The 20,606-nt window shown below is 43.1% G+C and overlaps 2 protein-coding genes across 14 annotated transcripts in view; one reads left to right on the forward strand and one right to left on the reverse strand.

The window, feature by feature from the left end:
* cunh21orf58 (chromosome unknown C21orf58 homolog) overlaps positions 1–20,606 on the forward strand; it is a 306,245-nt gene that overhangs the window by 39,022 nt on the left and 246,617 nt on the right. The window lies entirely within an intron of this gene.
* Positions 1–20,606, reverse strand: part of LOC122551460 (uncharacterized) — a 111,894-nt gene that overhangs the window by 25,779 nt on the left and 65,509 nt on the right. For all 5 annotated transcript variants that reach the window (XR_015757630.1, XR_015757631.1, XM_043693394.2 and 2 more), the window contains 4 exons: positions 19,904–19,991; positions 18,564–18,728; positions 14,262–14,393; positions 337–540 (listed from right to left, as the gene is read on the reverse strand). Coding sequence is in view for 3 of the 5 variants with exons in the window: in XM_043693394.2 (XP_043549329.1) it covers positions 337–540; positions 14,262–14,393; positions 18,564–18,728; positions 19,904–19,991 (589 nt within the window). In the remaining 2 variants the exon portion in view is untranslated. The remainder of the gene's footprint in view (positions 1–336; positions 541–14,261; positions 14,394–18,563; positions 18,729–19,903; positions 19,992–20,606) is intronic.

Consider the following 20,606-nt stretch of genomic DNA (forward strand, 5'->3'; position numbering starts at 1 on the left):
CATTTTGTCTCCACTAAATATTCACACATTAGCTCCTTTCAGCATAGACTCCTGCATAACTATCAATGGTCAGCAAATTTGGCTGTCTTTTCTCCTCTGAGTTGAAGTCAACTCTCACACTTCAATTGTTGCTCTGGACAAGATGTGCAAATTTAGTAATAGTTTGAGAATCAAACATGGTCTGTTGTAGCTTTTTATCCATTATCGATTGGACCAAGTTTCAATGACTCTCAGGTAAATTAACAGACAACAAAATGTTAATGTTAATGAATGGGACCCAGAATAACAGCACAAGAAACACAGGATACAATGTGAACAAAGGAAATGCTTGCTTACCGTCAAACACCAGTGTACACCCAAATGGACTGGTACCAGTATAAGGTCCTTTTCAAATAAATCGATACCCTTTGTCCATTGCTTTACTGTCTGGTAACCTCCAGTATGCAATTTCAGATAGAAGAAAGTACTAAATGCATAAACTTTGGGCAAAGAGGCATCTTTACTCCTTTCCATAAGTAGACACATGTAGAAGTTAATAATCTGCAAAATATCAGCAGAAAACCATTAAAAGGCTTAGTTCTCTCCAGTCTGTACACAATTTAAAAGTCCAACATAGTTTGCTCCCCTTTATTTCTGCCCTTGCACCTTTTCTACTGGCCAAGGGAGAATAGAGGAGAATTCATTCTCTCGGCAAGTATGGCTGACAATCCTTGAACCTTGGGCTGGATACAACAGGAGAGCTGCAGCCATCTGTACAAGGGTAAGAACAGCACCTGATCAACATCAGCTGTAATGTTCTCCTGGCTGACCAGTCTGCTGACAATCTACTGCCTGTGCTGATGATTTTGGAATAAATTACCTCAGAATACATGTGTTCTGGAACTACACTACAGCAAGTGCCAGCACCTATAAGAAAGGAGGAAAGGGTAGACAGGATAGATAGAAAGACATAGATAGATAGATAGACAGATTGATAGGTAGACAGATTGATAGGTAGACAGATTGATAGGTAGACAGATTGATAGGTAGACAGATTGATAGGTAGACAGATTGATAGGTAGACAGACTGATAGATCAGATGAAATTTAATACATAGAATTATAAAATGTTTCATTTCGGTATGAAGAGAGGGACTTGCATTTATGTATGCACAAATTATTGAAGGGAAAAAGGACAGATCAAAAGTGTGCTTAATAAAATATAAACAATCTTAAGACTTTATAAATAAGGGCTAGAGTACACAAGTAACAAAGTTATAATGAACTACTGTAGTATAAAATGCTGGTTTGGTCCCAAATGGAGTACTGTGTCCAGTTCTGTAGTATTATAGAAAAGGCAAAAAAATTCACAGGAGTGGCTCAAGAGTGAGAATATTCAATTATAGATGAATTCATCATAGAAACCCTGCAGTGTGGAAGCTGGCCATTACACCCATTCAGTTCACACTGACCCTCCAAAGGACATCCCACCCACACCACCCCTGTAACCTTGCATTTCCCATGGCTAACCCACCTCGTCTGCACATCCCTGGACACTATGGGCAATTCAGCATGGCTGCACATTTTTGGAGTGTGGGAGGAAATCAGAGCTCCCAGCGGAAACCCACAGACAGAATGAATGTGTAAACTGCATAGGGACAGTTGCCCAAGATGGAATTGAATCTGGGTCACTGGCGCTGGAGGGCAGCAGTGCTAATCACTGAACCACCTTGCCATCCCCTATTAGAGATTGGAGAAACTGGGATTGTTTTCTTCAGAAAAGAGGTGTGAAGGAGACTTGGTAGAGGTGTTCAAAATATCGAGCAGTCTGGACAGAACTGAACAGGTGCAATTGTTCGTGTTGATAAAAAGACTGCTAACCAGAGGACATATTGTAATTAGCAAAAGAAGGAATGGAGAAATGAAGAAAACTACTTTTGCTGCAGCGGTGATTAGGAATGGGGATGCACTGTCATGGAGGTTAGGGTCTGGAATGGATAATCCAAAGAGATTCTACAAGTATTAGCCCAAAGGTAGAAGACCCAAAGGTTGCGGTGGTGGTGGTAGAAGATTGTTTTTCAGACTGGAGGTCTGTGAGCAGTGGAGTGCCACAAGGATCGGTGCTGGGTCCTCTACTTTTCATCATTTATACAAATTTATTTGGATGTGAGCATAAGAGGTATAGTTAGTAAGTTTGCAGATGACACCAAAATTGGAGGTGCAGTGGAAAGCGAAGAAGGTTACCTCAGATTACAACTGGATCTTGACCAGATGGGCCAATGGGCTGAAGAGTGGCAGATGGAGTTTAATTCAGATAAATGCGAGGTGCTGCATTTTGGGAAAGCAAATCTTAGCAGGACTTATACACCTAATGGTAAGGTCCCAGGGAGTGTTGCTAAACAAAGAGATTTTGGAGTGGAAGTTCATAGCTCCTTGAAAGTAGATTCACAGGTAGATAGGATAGTGAAGAAGGCGTTTGGTATGCTTTCCTTTATTGGTCAGAGTATTGAGTACAGGAGTTGGGAGGTCATGTTGCGGCTGTACAGGACATTGGTTAGGCCACTGTTGCAATATTGCGTGCAGTTCTGGTCTCCTTCCTATCGGAAAGATGTTGTGAAACTTGAAAGGATTCAGAAAAGATTTACAAGGATGTTGCCAGGGTTGGAGGATCTGAGCTACAGGATGAGGCTGAACAGGTTGGGGCTGTTTTCCCTGGAGCGTCAGAGGCTGAGGGGTGACCTTATAGAGGTTTACAAATTATGAGGGGCATGGATAGGATAAATAGACAAAGTATTTTCCCTAGGGTCGGGGAGTCCAGAACTAGAGAGCATAGGTTTAGGGTGAGAGGGGAAAGATATAAAAGAGACCTAAGGGGCAACTTTTTCACGCAGAGGGTGGTACGTGTATGGAATGAGATGCCAGAGGAAGTGTTGGAGGCTGGTACAATTGCAACATTTAAGAGACATTTGGATGGGTATATGAATAGGAAGGGTTTGGAGGGATATGGGCTGGGTGCTGGCAGGTGGGACTAGATTGGGTTGGGATATCTGGTCAGCATGGACGGGTTGGACCGAAGGGTCTGTTTCCATGCTGTACATCTCTGTGCCTCTATTACTGAGATGAGGAAGAATTCTTCACTCAGAGTTATGAACCTGTGGAATTCTCTCCCACTGAAATCTGTTGGGGCCAGTTCGTTAGATATGGAGTATGGAGAGAAATCAGGAATGGGATACTGAAATTTCATGATCAGGAATGATCGTATGCATGATGGTGCAAGGTCGATGTGCTGAATGGCCTACTCTTGCACCTATTTTCTATGTTTTCACGTTTATTGTCACATATATCTAGAAAGATACAGGGAAAATTATTTTGTCACCACAATCCAGTGCCAAGGAATAAAAATTACAAAAGTAGATTTCATCTTCTGTATAAGGGGTCTTCTAATACACTCCAGGGCTTCTGCAAGGTGTCTTGAACCAAAGGGACTGTTTCCGTGCTGTATGACTCTATGACTCCCTGATACACTAAAAGGTGTGTTAGTTGCAGTCTCATCAGCTGGCTAGGTTCTGGATCAACATAAATGTATCTGCAGGTCGAATTGATTTTCTTGTGAAGTTCAGGAGCTTTTGTCTCATTATTTCCAGCACTTTGTTGATGTTTTTCAACATTTAGAGACATAAAAGCAGCACAGTCCCTAGGTTCACTGCGTTTCAGTGGATGCATTTAATGCGATTTTGAGTTAATGAGTAAACCCAACAGTGGCAGGGACATCACATGATGTGACAGCAAGGAAAATAGCTGATTGGTGAGTAGAATCGGTGAATATTTCTAGTCTTCAAAGATAAAATAAGGACTTCAATTTGTGCTTAGATCTGTAGTCTTTTACTCTTTTCTTAAAAATAGCTGTAGTTAGAGAATGCAGAATAATTAACTTATAAATTACATCAAATAGTAGAAGGATGGTAGGTTGAGTGAGGTATTGCTATGGCAGCAGGTACTAACTGCTGGACACCAATGTGATCCAGAGTGAACCCATCTGTAGTAAGTGTTTGCAGCTTGAGGAACTTCAGATCCAAGTTGAGGAGCTGGATTCTGAGCTGCAGACATTATCCCAAATCAGGGAAGGGGCAAGTTACCTGGACTGCTCCAGAGGGCAGTCACACCCTTCAGACTGGATTATTGAAAATGGGTCTGTAATCAGGAACAGGGGATTGTGACTGCAGGTCTAGCAGCTCAGAGGACCACGCAGGTAGTTTCCAGGTGCCTCAGCCCCTGCAAATGTCTAACAGTTACAAGGTTCTTACATGATTCGGAGATGCCGGTGTTGGACTGGGGTGTACAAAGTTAAAAATCACACAACACCAGGTTATAGTCCAACAGGTTTAATTGGAAGCACACTAGTTTTCGGAGCGACGCTCCTTCATCAGGTGATTATGGAGGGCTCGATCGTAACACAGAATTTATAGCAAAAATTTGCAGTGTGATGTAACTGAAATTATACATTGAAGAATTAATTGTCTGTTAAGCCTTTCATCTGTTAGAATATTGTGATAGTTTCACTTCTTTCATGTGTAAATCACAAAACCTTTTTTTTTTAAAAGTTGCATTCTCAGGTTAGCTGTTAACAATGGTGATAGCTAGCCCCCTGTGTTCTCTGTCTATGACCTGATGTTTAGATTGATTCCAATCTAAAAAGTGAAATTTTTACATAAATTCATGCAGTTTTTGAGCAAAGTGCAATGTAACTCTGAAAGTACCAAAAAAAATTCACACACAATATATATGTGTGCATGTGGGTCTTTGTCTGTCTGTGTGTGTGTGAAGTGAGTGCAGAGTGTCTTAAGTCTGTGAGGGGGTGCATGTGTGGGAGTCATGGTTACAAGGAGATTAAAGCTGGGAACTAAACATTTTGGGGTATGTGACTTTTCAAAAGGACAGGCAGGAAGGAAAGGGTTTGGTATAGTGCTGTTAGTATGGGATGGAATAAGTATAAAAGTGAGAAATATTCTTGTAGAATCCATATGGGTTGGGATAATAAATAACAAGGGGAAGATCATAGTGTTGAGAGTAATCTAGATTATCCTAACAGTTGATATACTAGAAGACAGATACATCAGGAGATAATGAGGCTATGCAAAAAAGGCAGTACATTAATTATGGGTCACTTGAATTTTCAAGTAGATTGGGAAAGTCAGACTGGCAGGGAGTAGCCATGGAGAAGAATTCACATTGTGTGTACAGGACAGTTTCTGAAAACAATATGTTGTGAATCCAAACAGGGATCAGACTCTTTTGGATCTGGTAATGTGTAATGAGGCAGCTTTATGACATGATCTCAGAGTAAAAGATCCCTTAAAAAACATTAAGCATAATATGGCATAATAACTTAGCATCCCATTTGAGTGAGAAACTTGAGTTACAAGCAACTGTATCAAACATTAAAATGGGTAGATACAAAGAAATGAGAGTTAGCTGGGTGGACTGAGTTTAGTAGCAAAGAGGTTTGAGGAATAGTGGCAGATGTTTATGAAAATAGCCTATGGCTCACAAATAAGACATACCCCAGTGAAAAAGAAGGATTCAAAGATGGGAATAAGTCATTTATTGATAACCAGGGAAGTGAATGATAGTGGGCAGCACGGTGGCACAGTGGTTAGCACTGCTGCCTCACAGCACCAGAGACCTGACTGACTGTGTGGAGTTTGCACGTTCTCCCCGTGTCTGCGTAGGTTTCCTCCGGGTGCTCCGGTTTCCTCCCACAGTCCAAAGATCTGCAGATCAGGTGAATTGGCCATACTAAATTGCCCGTAGTGTTAGGTAAGGGGTAAATGTAGGGGTTGCGCTTTGGCGGGTCGGTGTGGACTTGTTGGGCCGAAGGGCCTGTTTCCACACTCGAATGTAATCTAATCTAATCATTAAATTGAAAGAACAAAAATTACATATTATGACAAAAATTAGTGGTAAGCCAGAGGACTAGGGTAGTTTTGAAAACCAACAAAAGATGACCCAAAAACAATGATAAAAAGAAAATAAACTATGAAGGTAAATGTGCATGAGATTCTTTACATATATAAAAAGGAAGAAAGAGCCAAAATAAATAAGATCCCTTTGAGAATGAGGCATGGGGAAATGTAATAGGGAACCAAGAAATGGCAGTGGAGTTGAATAAATACCTTGCATCAGTATTCATGGTAGAAGACACTAACAGCATTCCAAAAATACTCAATAATCAAATGACTAAAGTGGAAGAAGAATACATTAACTATCATTGGACAAAAAGTACAAGAGAAACTATTGTGGCTAAAACCCCAGAAGTTGCCTGGCTTGATAGAATGCAACCAATCAAGGAAGTAGCTACAAAGATAAAGGAGGCACTGGCAGTAAGCTTCCAGAAATACACAGATTCTGGAAAAGTCCTGTATGATTGAAAACTTTCAATGTAACACTGTTATAAAAAAGAAGAAAAGTCAAAAAACAAATAACTGGAGACCTGTTAGCTTACTGTTTGTTATTGGTAATATGTCAGAACCAGTTATAATGCATAGCATTTAGAAATACATAACATTAGCATGGCTTCATGTAAGGGTAATCATGCCTCAAATTTATTAGAATCCTTCAACGAGGTACAAAGGAGGTTGAGTAAACGGATACCTTTACATGTAATGTACTTAGCTTTCCAAAAGGCTAATAAGGTAATGTACATTAGGCTACTTAAGAACCCATGGTGTTGGGAGGTAGCATATTTGCATGGCTAGAGGACTGGCAATCTAACAGAAGACAAAGACTTGGGATAAAGAGGACATTTTGAAGATGGAAGCCTGCAGCCAGTGTCATAGGGATAAGTACTTGGGCCACAATTACTTTGCACAAACCTTAATGCCTTGGATGAGAGAAGTTATATGAAGAATAAACAACCAAGTTTACAGATGACTCTAAAGTCTTCTGGGAAGGCAAGTGGCAGGGATGACAGGATAGAGGCAAGTTAAATTAGTGACAAAAACTTGGCAGATGGAATATACCATGGGAAAATGTGAGGTTGTGTACTAGCATGGGTAGAATTGAGAAACTGAAAATTATTTACATGGAGGATGTTTACAGAAATTTGCAACACAGAGTCTTTGTGCATAAATGACAAAATGCTAGCATCCAAGTTCAGCGGGTATGAGGGATGGCAAATGCAATTTTAGCCTTAATTTCCAAGGAAATTGGAGTATCAAAACAAGAAAGTCATGCTAAAACAATACAAGGCACTAGGTAGACCACACACAGAATACTGTGAACAGTTCTGGCCCCCTTATCTAAGCAAAGATATACAAGCATTGGAGGAATTCCAGACAAGGTTCACCAGGTTGATCCTGGGTATAAGACGAGGTTGAGTACTTTGGCTTTGCATTAGCTGGAGTTTAGAAGCATGAGAGAAGATCTTATTCAAACAAGGGCTTGAGAGGGCAGATATGGACAGGTTGTTTCCAGGAAAGCCTAGGACCAGAGGGCATATCTCAGAGTAAGGGGTCACCCATTTAAATCAGAGAAAAGAAGGAATTTCTTCTGAGGTTAGTGAACCTGTGGAATTCTTTACCACAGACGACTGCTGAGGCCCTCAATAAGTATATTCAAGACAGAGATAGACAGATTTTAAATAGTAAAGGAATGAAAGGTTACGGGGAAAAGGCAGAAAAGTGGAATCCAGGATGATCAGATCAGCCATGATCTCACTGAAGGGTAGAGTAGACTCTGAATGGACTACTTCTGCTCCCACGTCTGATAGTCTAGCACTGTAATGCATAGAAAATGTCTTCACTCTCGGGAATGGCTCTGAACTAGCTGGTCAAAGTCTATGTACTGTGCATGCATAAATAAAGGGTGTCTTGGTGAGGTGATACTGGCCTCCATTGAGTTATTAAAGTGATGACGAGAGAAAACAGTACGCTCCTGAAGGAAATTCGCTCACAACAGTCTTCTTTGAGTTGGGGGGTAAGCATTTCTGGCATCAGGCCTTTATATGGAAAGCTTGACTCATTCGATCCTGCCGTCGAAGACGGAACTCAGTATGTGGAAAGAATGTGTTATTTATTCCAGGCGACTGACATTGGGGCAGATAAAAAGCAACAAGTAATTCTCCTGACAGTTTGTTTTTTTGGTTATTAGGAGCCCAACTTACCCTGAGGCACCAGATACTAAAACCTTTCAAGAATTGATGGATTTAGTTAAGGAATATTATGACCCCAAGCCTCTTCTAATTCTGAGAACTATAGGCTTTATTTGGCAGTTCAAGAACCGGGGAATCTGCATCAGGATTTTTGACGAGGTTAAGATGACTGGTAGAGGCACGTGATTTTGGGTTAACCCTGAATGAGATGGCGAGAGACCGTTTAATATGTAGGATCAAGGATGTAATCATGCAAAAGTGGCTACTGGCAGAAGCCCATCTGGACTTCAAACAGGCAATACATCTGGCTTAGTCATTAGAAAATGTATCAAGTGGAGCATGTGAGCTACAGGGTATTCCAGTGGAAGTGGACACCCTTCACCTGTTCAACTGAGCTTGGGACCACCACTTGAGCATCGGCAATTGCACAGCTTCATACAGGACATATCCTGAGCAGAGGGACCCTAGGTCAGTGCACAGCAAAACCCCTGTGGGTGGCACAGTGGCATGAGAGAAGAAAGGATAGGGAAGGTGATTCAGGAGATGAGTGACAGTAATAGGGTGGTTGTTATGGGGGACTTTAACTTTCCTGATATTGATTGGGAAAGCTATAGCTCAAGTTCGTTAGATGGGTCAGTGTTTGTTCAATGTGTGCAGGAGAGTTTCCTGACACAATATGTAGACAGGCCAACAAGAGGTGAGGCCATACTGGATTTGGTTCTGGGTAACGAACCAGGCCAGGTGTTAGAATTAGAGGTAGGTGAGCACTTTTGGGATAGTGACCATAATTCGGTGATTTTTACTCTCGTGATGGAGAGGGATAAGTGTGTACTACAGGGCAAGAGTTATAGCTGGGGTCGGGGAAATTATGATGCGGTGAGGCATGACTTAGGATGTGTGGCTTGGAAAAGTAGACTCCAAGGCAAGAGTGTAAATGATATGTGGAGCTTGTTCAAGGAGCAACTATTGAGTGTCCTTGATAATTATGTACCTGTCAGGCAGTGAGGAAAGGGTCGTGTGAGGGAGCCGTGGTTTAATAAGGAATTGGAATCCCTTGTTAAATGGAAGAGGGCGGCCTATCTCAAGATGAGACGTGAAGGTTCAATTGGGGCGATTGAGAGTTATAGGGTAGCCAGGAAGGACCTGAAGAGAGAGCTAAGAGCAGCAAGGAGGGGACATGAAAGGTCCTTAGTCGGTAGGATTATGGAAAACCCTAAGGCTTTCTAGAGGTATGTTAGGAATAAAAGAATGACTAGGGTAGGAATAGGTCCAGTCAAGGATAGTAGTGGGAAGTTGCGTGTGGAGGCGGAAGAGATTGGGGAGACACTGAATGAATACTTTTCTTCAGTATTTACTCAGGAACAGGGCATTGTCGTCGATGTGAATACTGAGTCACAAATAAGTAGAATGGATGGCTTTGAGGTATGTAGAGAAGAGGTGTTGGAAATCCTGGAAAGGGTGAAAATAGATAAGTCCCCTGGGCCTGATGGCATTTATCCTAGGATTCTCTGGGAAGCAAGGGAGGAGATTGCAGAGCCATTGGCCTTGATTTTTATGTCCTCTTTGTCTACAGGAGTAGTGCCAGAAGACTGGAGGATAGCAAATGTGGTTCCCTTGTTCAAAAAGGGGAGTAGGGATAACCCTAGTAACTATAGGCCGGTGAGTCTCACTTCTGTTGTGGGCAAAGTCTTAGAGAGAATTGTAAGGGATAGGATTTATGCACATCTGGATAGGAATAATGTGATCAAGGATAGTCAGCATGGTTTTGTGAAGGGCAGGTCGTGCCTCACAAACCTTATTAAATTCTTTGAAAAGGTGACGAAGGAGGTTGATGAGGGGAAAGCGGTAGATGTGGTATATATGGATTTTAGTAAGGCGTTTGATAAGGTTCCCCATGGTAGGCTACTGCAGAAAATACGGAGATATGGCATTGAGGGTGAGTTGGAGGTTTGGATTAGGAATTGGCTGGATGGAAGAAGACAGAGGGTAGTAGTTGATGGCAAAGTTTCTTCATGGAGTGCCGTCACTAGCGGTGTTCCGCAAGGATCTGTTTTGGGACCATTGCTGTTTGTCATTTTTATAAATGACCTGGAAGAGGGGTTAGAAGGTTGGGTGAGCAAGTTTGCGGATGATACGAAAGTCGGAGGAGTTGTTGACAGTGAGGAAGGATGTGGCAGGTTACAGCAGGATATAGAGAAGCTGCAGAGCTGGGCAGAAAAGTGGCAAATGGAATTCAATGTAGCTAAGTGTGAGGTGATTCACTTTGGGAAGAATAACAAAAAGATGGGGTACTGGGCTAATGGTCGGATACTTGGTAGTGTGGATGAGCAGAGGGATCTTGGTGTCCATGTACACAGATCTCTGAAAGTTGCCACCCAGGTAAATAGTGCGGTGAGGAAGGCATATGGCGTACTGGCTTTTATTGGTAGAGGAATTGAGTTCCGGAGTCCTGAGGTCATGATGCAGTTGTATAAGACTCTGGTGCGGCCGCATCTGGAATATTGTGTGCAGTTTTGGTCGCCATACTATAGGAAGGATGTGGAGGCACTGGAACGGGTGCAGAGGAGGTTTACCAGGATGTTGCCTGGTATGGAAGGAAGATCGTATGAGGAAAGACTGAGACACTTGGGGCTGTTTTCATTAGAGAAAAGAAGGTTTAGGGGTGACTTGATTGAGGTGTACAAGATGATTAGGAGGTTAGATAGGGTTGACAGTGTGAACCTTTTCCCGCGTATGGAGTCGGGTATTACAAGGGGGCATAGCTTTAAATTAAGGGGGGGTAGATATAGGACTGAAGTTAGGGGTAGGTTCTTCACTCAGCGAGTCGTAAGTTCATGGAATGCCCTGCCAGTAGCAGTGGTGGACTCTCCCTCTTTATGGGCATTTAAGCGGGCATTGGATAGGTATATGGAGGATAGTGGGTTAGTATAGGTTAGGTGGGCTTGGATCGGCGCAACATCGAGGGCCAAAGGGCCTGTACTGCGCTGTATTCTTCTATGTTCTATGTTCTAGTGGTTAGCACTGCTGCCTCACAGTGCCAGAGACCCGGGTTCAATTCCCGCCTCAGGCGACTGACTGTGTGGAGTTTGCACGTTCTCCCTGTGTCTGCATGGGTTTCCTCCGGGTGCTCCGGTTTCCTCCCACAGTGCAAAGATGTGCAGCTCAGGTGAATTGGCCATGCTAAATTGCCTGTAGTGTTAGGTAAGGGGTAAATGTAGGGGTATGGGTGGGTTGCACTTCGGCAGGTTGGTGTGGACTTGTTGGGCCGAAGGGCCTGTTTCCACACTGTAATGTAATGTAATCTAATCAAAGCCTTGGCCAAATGGCTAAAATGTTCTTCAGGATCTGGGCTGGCAAGCCACTGTAGTTGCTGCCAAAATGCAGACTACAGACAGCAAAGGAGTCATACTAGGCTTGACTTGAGTAAGAGATCTATCTCTTAGGCAGGTATCCAGGAGAGTGCACACCCTGAAAACTCCACCAACATGTGGTTTGGAACAGGTAACTTACTTCGCAACATCCAAATCAAAACCAATAAAAATATGTTTGGTTAAACGATCACCCGGTTCTAATGGAGGTCGAAACCAGTGCAGCTGCGTCAATGATATAAGAATCACTCTTTCACAAGATTATGTCTAGACTCTAACCTTTAAGTTTGCGCAAGAGCTTGGCCTGACTGAGAACCTACAAGAAGCAGTTGGTGCAGTTACCACTGATTTGTAGTAACATGCTCGGGCAGAATTGGTTGAGAAAGATTCTCCTTGATTTTGGATGATGAATTTTTTTTTAGATAGATTAGATTACTTACAGTGTGGAAACAGGCCCTTCGGCCCAACAAGTCCACACCGACCCGCCGAAGTGCAACCCACCCCTACATTTACCTCTTCACCTAACACTATGGGCAATTTAGCATGGCCAATTCACCTGACCTGCCCATCTTTGGATTGTGGGAGGAAACCCACGCAGACACGGAGAGAATGTGCAAACTCCACAGTCAGTCGCCTGAGGTGGGAATTGAACCCGGGTCTCTGGCGCTGTGAGGCAGCAGTGCTAACCACTGAGCCACCGTGCCGCCCACCGTGATTGGCTCAACATTTTTCAATTTGAAAATGCCTGCCTGAGTGAAGTCGTACCAACATTGAAACCTGATGGGTTGGTTCACCTTTGTGGGGATTTTAAGCAAATGTAAACAGCTTGCCGCAGTGAGATAAATACCCAATCCCTCGCATAGAGGACTTGTACGCAAAACTGGCAGGTGGGCAGTTTTTCACAAAGCTAGACATGAGCCATGCGTACCTGCAATTGTGATTAGATGAATAGTCCCAGAAATATGCCAATATAGAGTTTGTACCAAAATAAAAAACTGCCATTTGGGGTAGCACCAGCCTGCGCCCTTTTCCAGAAGATGGAGAACATGTCATAAGGTCTACCCCAGGTTTCCATTCATCAAGATGATGTGCTAATAAAAGGGAAGACCAATAGGAAGAACTTAGGACCTGGACCAAGAGGAACATCCAATAGCATATGCTGCCCGGACTTTGGCTGATGCTGAACGCAAATACATTCAGATAGAGAAGGTAGGTTTGGCAGTAATCTTTGGTGTGAGATAATTCCACTAGAGCTACTTAAAGATGACTAGCCCATGCTGCCCATAGCTTCTGGTCGAATTCAGCAATAGGATCTTATTTTCAGTGTGTACAATTACAAGTTAGAACACTGTCCAGGAGGCCACTGGCACTGGTGTGTCCCCTGGAAGAGTCTGTACTGATTTTAAACTTTCTGAACACCCTTCTGGTCACGGCTGACAATACTGACTGTGGACACAAAGATCACATCCTGGCAAAACTAAAATGGCTGGTGGTGATGGGGTGGGTGGGGGTGGATAGGGGAGATAAAAGGGCCATCACAACTAGGAGTGAAACCTTTCTGGATCTGGAGAGAACAGATCACCGTAGAGGTGGCATGTTTTTATGAGGAGCAAGTGTGATTGTCCCAACTAAAGACTGCCACCAGATACTGACTGAATGAACTCCACCACGGTAAGCCAGGGGTTTCCAAAATGAAGAAATTGGCAAGATTGGATGCCGACCTAACTGTATTGGTGGGGCAGTGCTAAGGGAGACAACAAGGACAAAAATCATGGACGTCAAAATTGGACACAAGACTCCTCTAAGTGAGAGAGACGGTTTACTTCGCGAGATGAAGTATGGTGTCAACCACAGTAATGGCACTGGATGGGTACAAGGTAAGGTCGATGCAAGGTCATATCCCATCACACTCAAAATTTGGGTAGCTGAGGTGGTCCTGAACAAACACGTGGATCACATGATCTCTCAAACAAGACTGGAGGAACCAGACCCAGGCCAAAAACGCCCCAAGAGAAGCAACAAGGAAAAGAATAGGCCTATATCCCTGGAGCTTATTTGGGGGATGGGGGGGGGGGGGGCCGTGGAATATAGTGATTGGAATGAATATAAGCTCTCTGGCTCCAAGTTAACAGCCCCGATCAGGGGGTCCTAGCTGACAGGTATAAGCAGGAGATTCAGGGATTCTCCTCATTCTCGGGACTGGCTCTGAGCCAGCTGGTCAGAGTCCACATACTGTGCACATGCAAATTATAAGGTGACTTGGTGACAAGATACCAGACCCCATGGAGCTATTTCAATACAGTAGCTACTTCCTGAGTGAAAAGACTTTTCCTCACTTTACCGTTGCTGCTTTTGCACTTTAAATCTATGTCCACTTTGTCTTTGCTCCTGTTAAAAGTGGGAACACTCCACCAAAAATAGTATTGAAAATTGCCAATGAACAGCATCTTATGAACAGTGAAAGCATGTGCTGAGTCAAGAGGAATCTATGAAAAACTGCAAGAGAAGCAGGTCCTTGTAGCCCAGGAATCCAGTCTAAGTGACAGTACAAGTCAACTAAGAGTAGGCATACAGGGCAGTGTGCTGGCAGTATACCATTTGGACAATAATAATGAACAGCCTCTTGTGCAAGGGACCAGAAGGCAGATGAGAGTTTACACTTGCAAGATTAGGAACTTCTGGGAGGTGGGAGAAAAATGGTGGGGTGGGGAAGATCAATGAGAGCAGAAAATATATGAAAATAAAACACGTAAAAGGCAACTGTACCTCATCATTTAGCCAGCTGTAATTACGTAAAGTGCCAATATCCCTTCGTGTTATCCTCAGTTTAAACCCAGTGCTAAGTACTTCATCAGGTTCTCCAGGGTCAAGCGCCTTTTTTACCTCCTCTACCATTCTCTGCAATGGAAGATCATAAGTTATCAAGGGAACAAAAAAGAATTAAACACTGCAACTGCTACAAGTAAACAGCAAGTCACTCAGCAGCTGTGAAGAACCTACATGCAAACATAAGCAAGTGTTATAACAAGGCTAACGGGAAGGTGCAGCAGGCATAAGGAGACTGGCAGGATTGGAGAGAATATAGCTCCCACAGAACCACAGAATTGTTACAGCGAAGAAGAATGCTATTTGGCCCATCGTGCCCTCACCTAACGCTAATCTCCTCCCTTTTCCCCATAACCCTACACACCATTTCAATCCAAATAGTCATCCAATGCCTCAATTGAACCTGCCTCCTCCAAATTCCCAGGTGGTGCATTCTATACCTTAACTTGTTGATCTGTGGAAAAAAAAATCTCTCAACACATCTGCTTTGTTTGCACATCACTTTAAAGCTCATATCATATACACAGGGGCAAAACTCTACCTCAACAGGACATGAATAACTATTATAATTTTTTCCGGTTTAATTTTTCAAAACCCTATTGTATTATAACTTGTCTGAATCTGGCTTGTTTTAATGAAAAGGGGCATACAGTTTTACTTATTTCTAATTCAAATCACTTATCATTTTAGTGCTTCTTTTTTGTTTCTTCTCCATGATTGCAGCCTCCTTACTGAATGAACATAGAAAAGTACAGCACAGTACAGGCTCAACATTATGCTGGCCTTTTATCCTACTCTAAGATCAAACTAACCTACATACCCTTCATTGTCCTATCTTCCATGTGCAATCCAAGAGTCACTTAAATGTCCCTAATGTATCTGACTCTACTACCACAGCTAGTAGTGCATTCCATGCACCCACCACTCTTTGTGTAAGGAACCTACCTCTGACATCCCTCCTAAACCTTCCTCCAATTACTTTAAAATTAGGATCCCTGTGATACACATTTCTGCCCTGGGAACAAGTCTCTTGTTATCCACTCTACCTATGCCTCTCAATATCTTGTACATCTATCAAGGCATCTCTAATCCTTCTTCGCTTTAATGAGAAAAGCCTTAGCTCTCTCAATCTTTCTTCATAAGACATTCCCTCCAGTCCAGGCAGCAATCCTCGTAAATCTCCTCTGCACTCTCTCTAAAGCTTCCACATCTTTCCTATAATGACGTGACCAGAACTGAACACAATATTCCAATGTGGTCTAACCAGGGCTTTATAGAGCATAACCTCACGACTCTTAAACTCAATTTCCCTGTTAACGAAAGCCAACACACCATATGCTTTTTTAACAACCTATCAATTTGGGTGGCAACTTTAGGGATCTATGCACATGTATCCCAAGATCCTTCTGTTCCTCCACACTGCCGAGAATCCTGCCTTTAACGTGACTTCCTACATTCAAATTTGATCTTCCAAAGTGGATGACTTCACACTTTTCCAGGTTGAACTCCATGTGCCACTTCTCAGCCCAGTTCTGCATCCTGTCAATGTCCTGTTGCAACCTACAACAGCCCTCCACACCATCCACAACTCCACCGGCCTTGATGTAATTGGCAAACTTAGTAATCCAACCTTACACTTATTCATTCAAGTTATTTATAAAAGTCACAAATAGCAGAGGTCCCAGAACAGATCCATGCGGAACACCAATGGTTACCAAGTTCCACTTTCCACCCACTACCACCCTCTGTCTTCTATGGGACAGCCAATTCTGTATCCAGACAGCCAAATTTCCCTATATCCCATGCCCGCTTACTTTCTGAATGAGCCTACCATGGAAACCCTATTAAACGTCTTACTAAAATCCACGTACACCACATTCACTGCTCTACCTTCATCAATGTGTTTTGTCACATCCTCAAAATTTAATAAGCTTTGTGAGGCATGACCTACCCTTCTTAAAACCATCTCTAATCAAGCTATGCCTTTCCAAATAATCATAAATCCTGTCTCTCAGAATCCTCTTCAATACTTTACCCATACTGACGTAAGACTGACTGGTTTATAATTCCTAGGATCACCCCTATTCCCTTTCTTGAACAAGGGAATAACATTTGCCACCCTCCAATCATCTGGTCCTTCGCCACTGGACAGTGAGGATCATCGCCAAAGGCGTAGCAATCTCTTCCCTCGCTTCCTATAGTAAACCAGGGTATATCCTGTCGGGCCCAGGGGACTTTTCTATCCTGTGTCTTTCAAAATTTTCAGCAGATCCTCCTTCCTAACATCAAACTATTCTAGCATATCAGCCTGTTTCACACTGTCCTCAGAAACGTTATAAGGTCCCTCTCAGTAATGAACACTGAAGCAAAGTCTTCATTAAGGTCCTCCGCTACCTCCTCCAACTCCAGGCACATGTTCCTTCTTCTATCCCTGATCAGCCTTACCCTCACGGCTATCCTCTTGGTCCTCACATTAAATGTAGAACACCTTGGGACCTTGCTTAATCCTACCTGCTGAAGCTTTTCATGCCCCCTTCTAGCTCTCCTAAGTCCATTCTTCAGTTCCTTCCTGGCTACCTTTTAACCCTCGAAAGTCCTGTCTAATCCTTGCCGCCTCAAACTTAAGTAAGCTTCCTTCTTCTTCTTGACTAGATGTTCCTCATCCTTTGTCACCCAAGTTTCTTTCAACCCACCATCCCTTCCTTGTCTCAGTGAGATAAACCTGTCCAGCACTATCAGCAGGTGCTTCCTGTCGTGCATTTCTCTGAGAATATCTGTTCCCAATTTTGGTGTCCCAGTTTCTGCCTAATAGCATTGTAATCCCCCTCCCCCAATTACATAATTTCCCACACCATCTGCTCCTACCCCTCTCCATGAGTATAGTAACGATCATGGAGTTGTGCTCACTATCACCAAAATGCTCTCTCACCAAGAGATCTGACACCTGGCATGGTTCATTGTCAAGCACCAAATGCAATATAGCCTCCCCTCGAGTCAGCCTACCTGCATCAGGAACCCTTCCTGGACACACCTGACAAAAACTGTTCGATCCAAACTATTTGAACGAAGTAGGTTCCAATCAATGTTAGGCAGCATCCAAGGAGAAGGAGAATCGACGTTTCGGGCATAAGCCCTTCTTCAGGAAGGATTCCTGAAGAAGGCCTTATGTCCAAAACATCGACTCTCCTTCTCCTTGGATGCTGCCTGACCTGCTGTGCTGCTTTTCCAGCAACACATTTTTAAGCTCTGATCTCCAGCATCTGCAGCCCTCACTTTTTCCAATCAAGTTAAAGTCACCCATGACATTAACCCTGTTACTTCTGCAAAATCTGCCCATAGTGACTCTGTGGATAAACCCTTCTCGATGATCTACCTTTCTGCAGCTGTGATACTACCCCTGATCAGTAATGCCAGTCCTCCACCTCTTTTACCTTCCCCCCCATTCCTTTTGAAATATCTAAACTGTGGAACATCCAATAACCATTCCTGCCCCCGTGATATCCAAGTCTCCTTAATGGCCACAAAACCATAGTTCCAAGTACCGATCCATGCTTGGAGTTTGTCACCCTTATTCCTGCTACTTCAACCCATCACACTGCCCTATCAAGTGCCTATCTCGCCTCCCAGACTCTCCGCACACAGTATCTGGCTGTTTACTACCTACTTCATCATCTGATTCATAGTTCAAGTTCCCACCCCCTGCCAATCTAGTTTAAACCATCCCGAAGAGCTCTAGCAATTCTCTCACCCAGGATACTGGTGCCCTTCCAGTTCAGGTGCAACCCGTCCATCTTGTACAAGTCCCACCTTCTCCAGAAGATATCCCAATGATTCACATATCTGAAGCACCCCCTCCTCCACCAGCCCTGCAGCTATGTGTTTATCTGCACTCCTTCTCTATTCCTAGCCTCACTCGCATGTGGCACCAGACTTCATCCTCAATGCTTCCAAAGATGAGCAGAAAATTCAAACCAATCATTGTATTGATCTAACGTCACTTCTTCCTTCATAAATTTTCATTTATAAATCTGTCTACATGCTTTTTTTCAAAATGTAGCTTTGTGAAACCTCAGCATTTATGTGAACCCCTGAATCTCTTTGCCCTGTTCAAATTTTATCAGTTACTGCATACTTTACTACTTTATTCTTCCCTAACTTGTATCACTTCTGAGCCAAATTTGTTCCATCTATCCCTCTTCTTGCTTATTTCACGTTCTTTTGAGACATGTAGCTTGACTGTACCTCAGTGAACTGGGGAAGATCTGCTCTTCGTTCTTTACTTAAGATGCTTAGATTTTCCTTCACATTCTGAGAGGGTGGCATTTTGACAGATTCTGTTGCATTTCCCTCATCCAGGTACAATCGCGCTGCTACTTCATCTGATAGGTCACACTCTATATGCTGCTCCTGAAGAGAGAAAAGGAAGATGAAGAATGGAGACACCACACTGAATGCATCACTTGTAAATGTAATAGGTAAACCAAGAAGTCGCAGGTCCCTTCATGACCTGGTCTCAGCCCAAGTACCAGCTCAATGTTACAATTGGTGTCAATACCACAGTTAAGGAGGAGCAACTAAAATAAGCCACAGTTCCAGACTGTTATCATGATTTCCCACAGCATGTCAGACCTTGCTTATACATTAGGAATGGCTGCTTGGAACAGAGGACACCTTTAGAACAGGATCAATAGCTTCAAAAGGGAGCATGAGGAGAGAAATGTGAAATTGGCAAGATAATAGATGCTATTACATGCATTTAAAGAAAACAATTGTTAAAACAGGTTAGAGGAGCACTGAAACCCTTGTACCTTTTCCTGTACTGGGAAAGAAAGAGGTCTGTGTTTCTCAACAATCCCCAAGCTCTGCCCAAGTTAAATGTCTGTCACTTTAAACAACAGAAACTTTTCCGGGTTTAGGGTGGTGGCAGTATAGAGATAATATCACTGGTCTAGCAATCCAGAACCCAAGTTATTGTTTTGGGGAATGGGTTTGAATCCCACCCTGACAGATGATTAAATTTGAATTCAATAAAAATCTGGGATTAAAAGCTAACCTAATGGTAACTATACAATTATTGCTTTTTTTTTAAAATAAAAACTCATCTGGTTCATGACATCCTTCAGGGAAGGAAACCTTCCATCCTTACCTGGTCTGGCCATATGTGACTCCAGACCCACAGCAATGTAGTCAACTCTTAACTGCCTCTTCAGGTAATTAGAGATGGACAATGAATGATAAGCTAGCCAGCAACGTCTACATCTCACAAGTGAATAAATAAATAAATATATTTACTCATGCAGTTGTCCCAAAAGTTGAAATGCGGCAGACACACTCAAGAAAGTTGGGCTCAAGAGAATAGTACATTTTACCAATTACAAAGGAACAATTTGTAAGAAGTAGTCGTTGCAGGCCAATTAAAAACAGCACCTCACTCATGAAGGTAGGTTCAGATAGTGGAGTTTTAAAGCTGTGAACAGGAAACGCTTTCACATGATACAACAAAGAGAAAGAATTTCTCTCTCCAACAGGTTTCGCACATTGTGTCACTGTCCTGTAAAGTCATAATCAAAAACATTCCTTACCGTTATTCGTCCCTTCATTCTGGCACTTGGATTACTTCTGGTGGTCTGTAAGACTTCTGACTGATCATCATAGCTGACCTGCTTATACCTGTACATCAACATAATTATCCATATTAGTAATGACCTGTCTACTTCACGTTTGATAAAATGTCTTTTGCAATTTCTGCCATCTACAATGCGCAATTTCTGCTTTCACCAATGCACAAATCCTCCCTGTGAACCTTTGCTTTCTGGTAGGACCATTATTTCTGTATCATCCTGTTTTCACTGCTCGTACCTCCTGCTGCACACTTCCAGGCTGTCACAAGTTCCAAGTATTTCTTTTCTTTGCATTATCCACATCCCAAACACATGCCTATCGGCATATGGGTGGCATGGTGGCTCAGTGGTTAGCACTGCTGCCTCACAGCTCCAGGGTCCAAGGTTCGATTCCAGCCTTGGGCAACTGTCTGTGTGGAGTTTGCACATTCTCCCCGTGTTTGCGTTGTTTTCCTCCAGGTGCTCCGGTTTCCTCCCACATTCCAATGATGTGCAGGTCAGGTGAATTGGCCATGCTAAATTGCCCATAGTGTTAGGTGCATCATTCAGAGGGAAATGGGTCTGGGTGGGTTACTCTTCGGAGGGTCGGTGTGGACTTGTTGGGCCGAAGGGTCTGTTTCCACACTGTCGGGAATCTAATCTGTCACCACATGCCTTCTGATCA

Source organism: Chiloscyllium plagiosum, unplaced genomic scaffold (genome assembly GCF_037043375.1).
Source record: "Chiloscyllium plagiosum isolate Xiang-an unplaced genomic scaffold, Cpla_swu_hap1 HiC_scaffold_7, whole genome shotgun sequence".
Classification (NCBI taxonomy): domain Eukaryota; kingdom Metazoa; phylum Chordata; class Chondrichthyes; order Orectolobiformes; family Hemiscylliidae; genus Chiloscyllium; species Chiloscyllium plagiosum.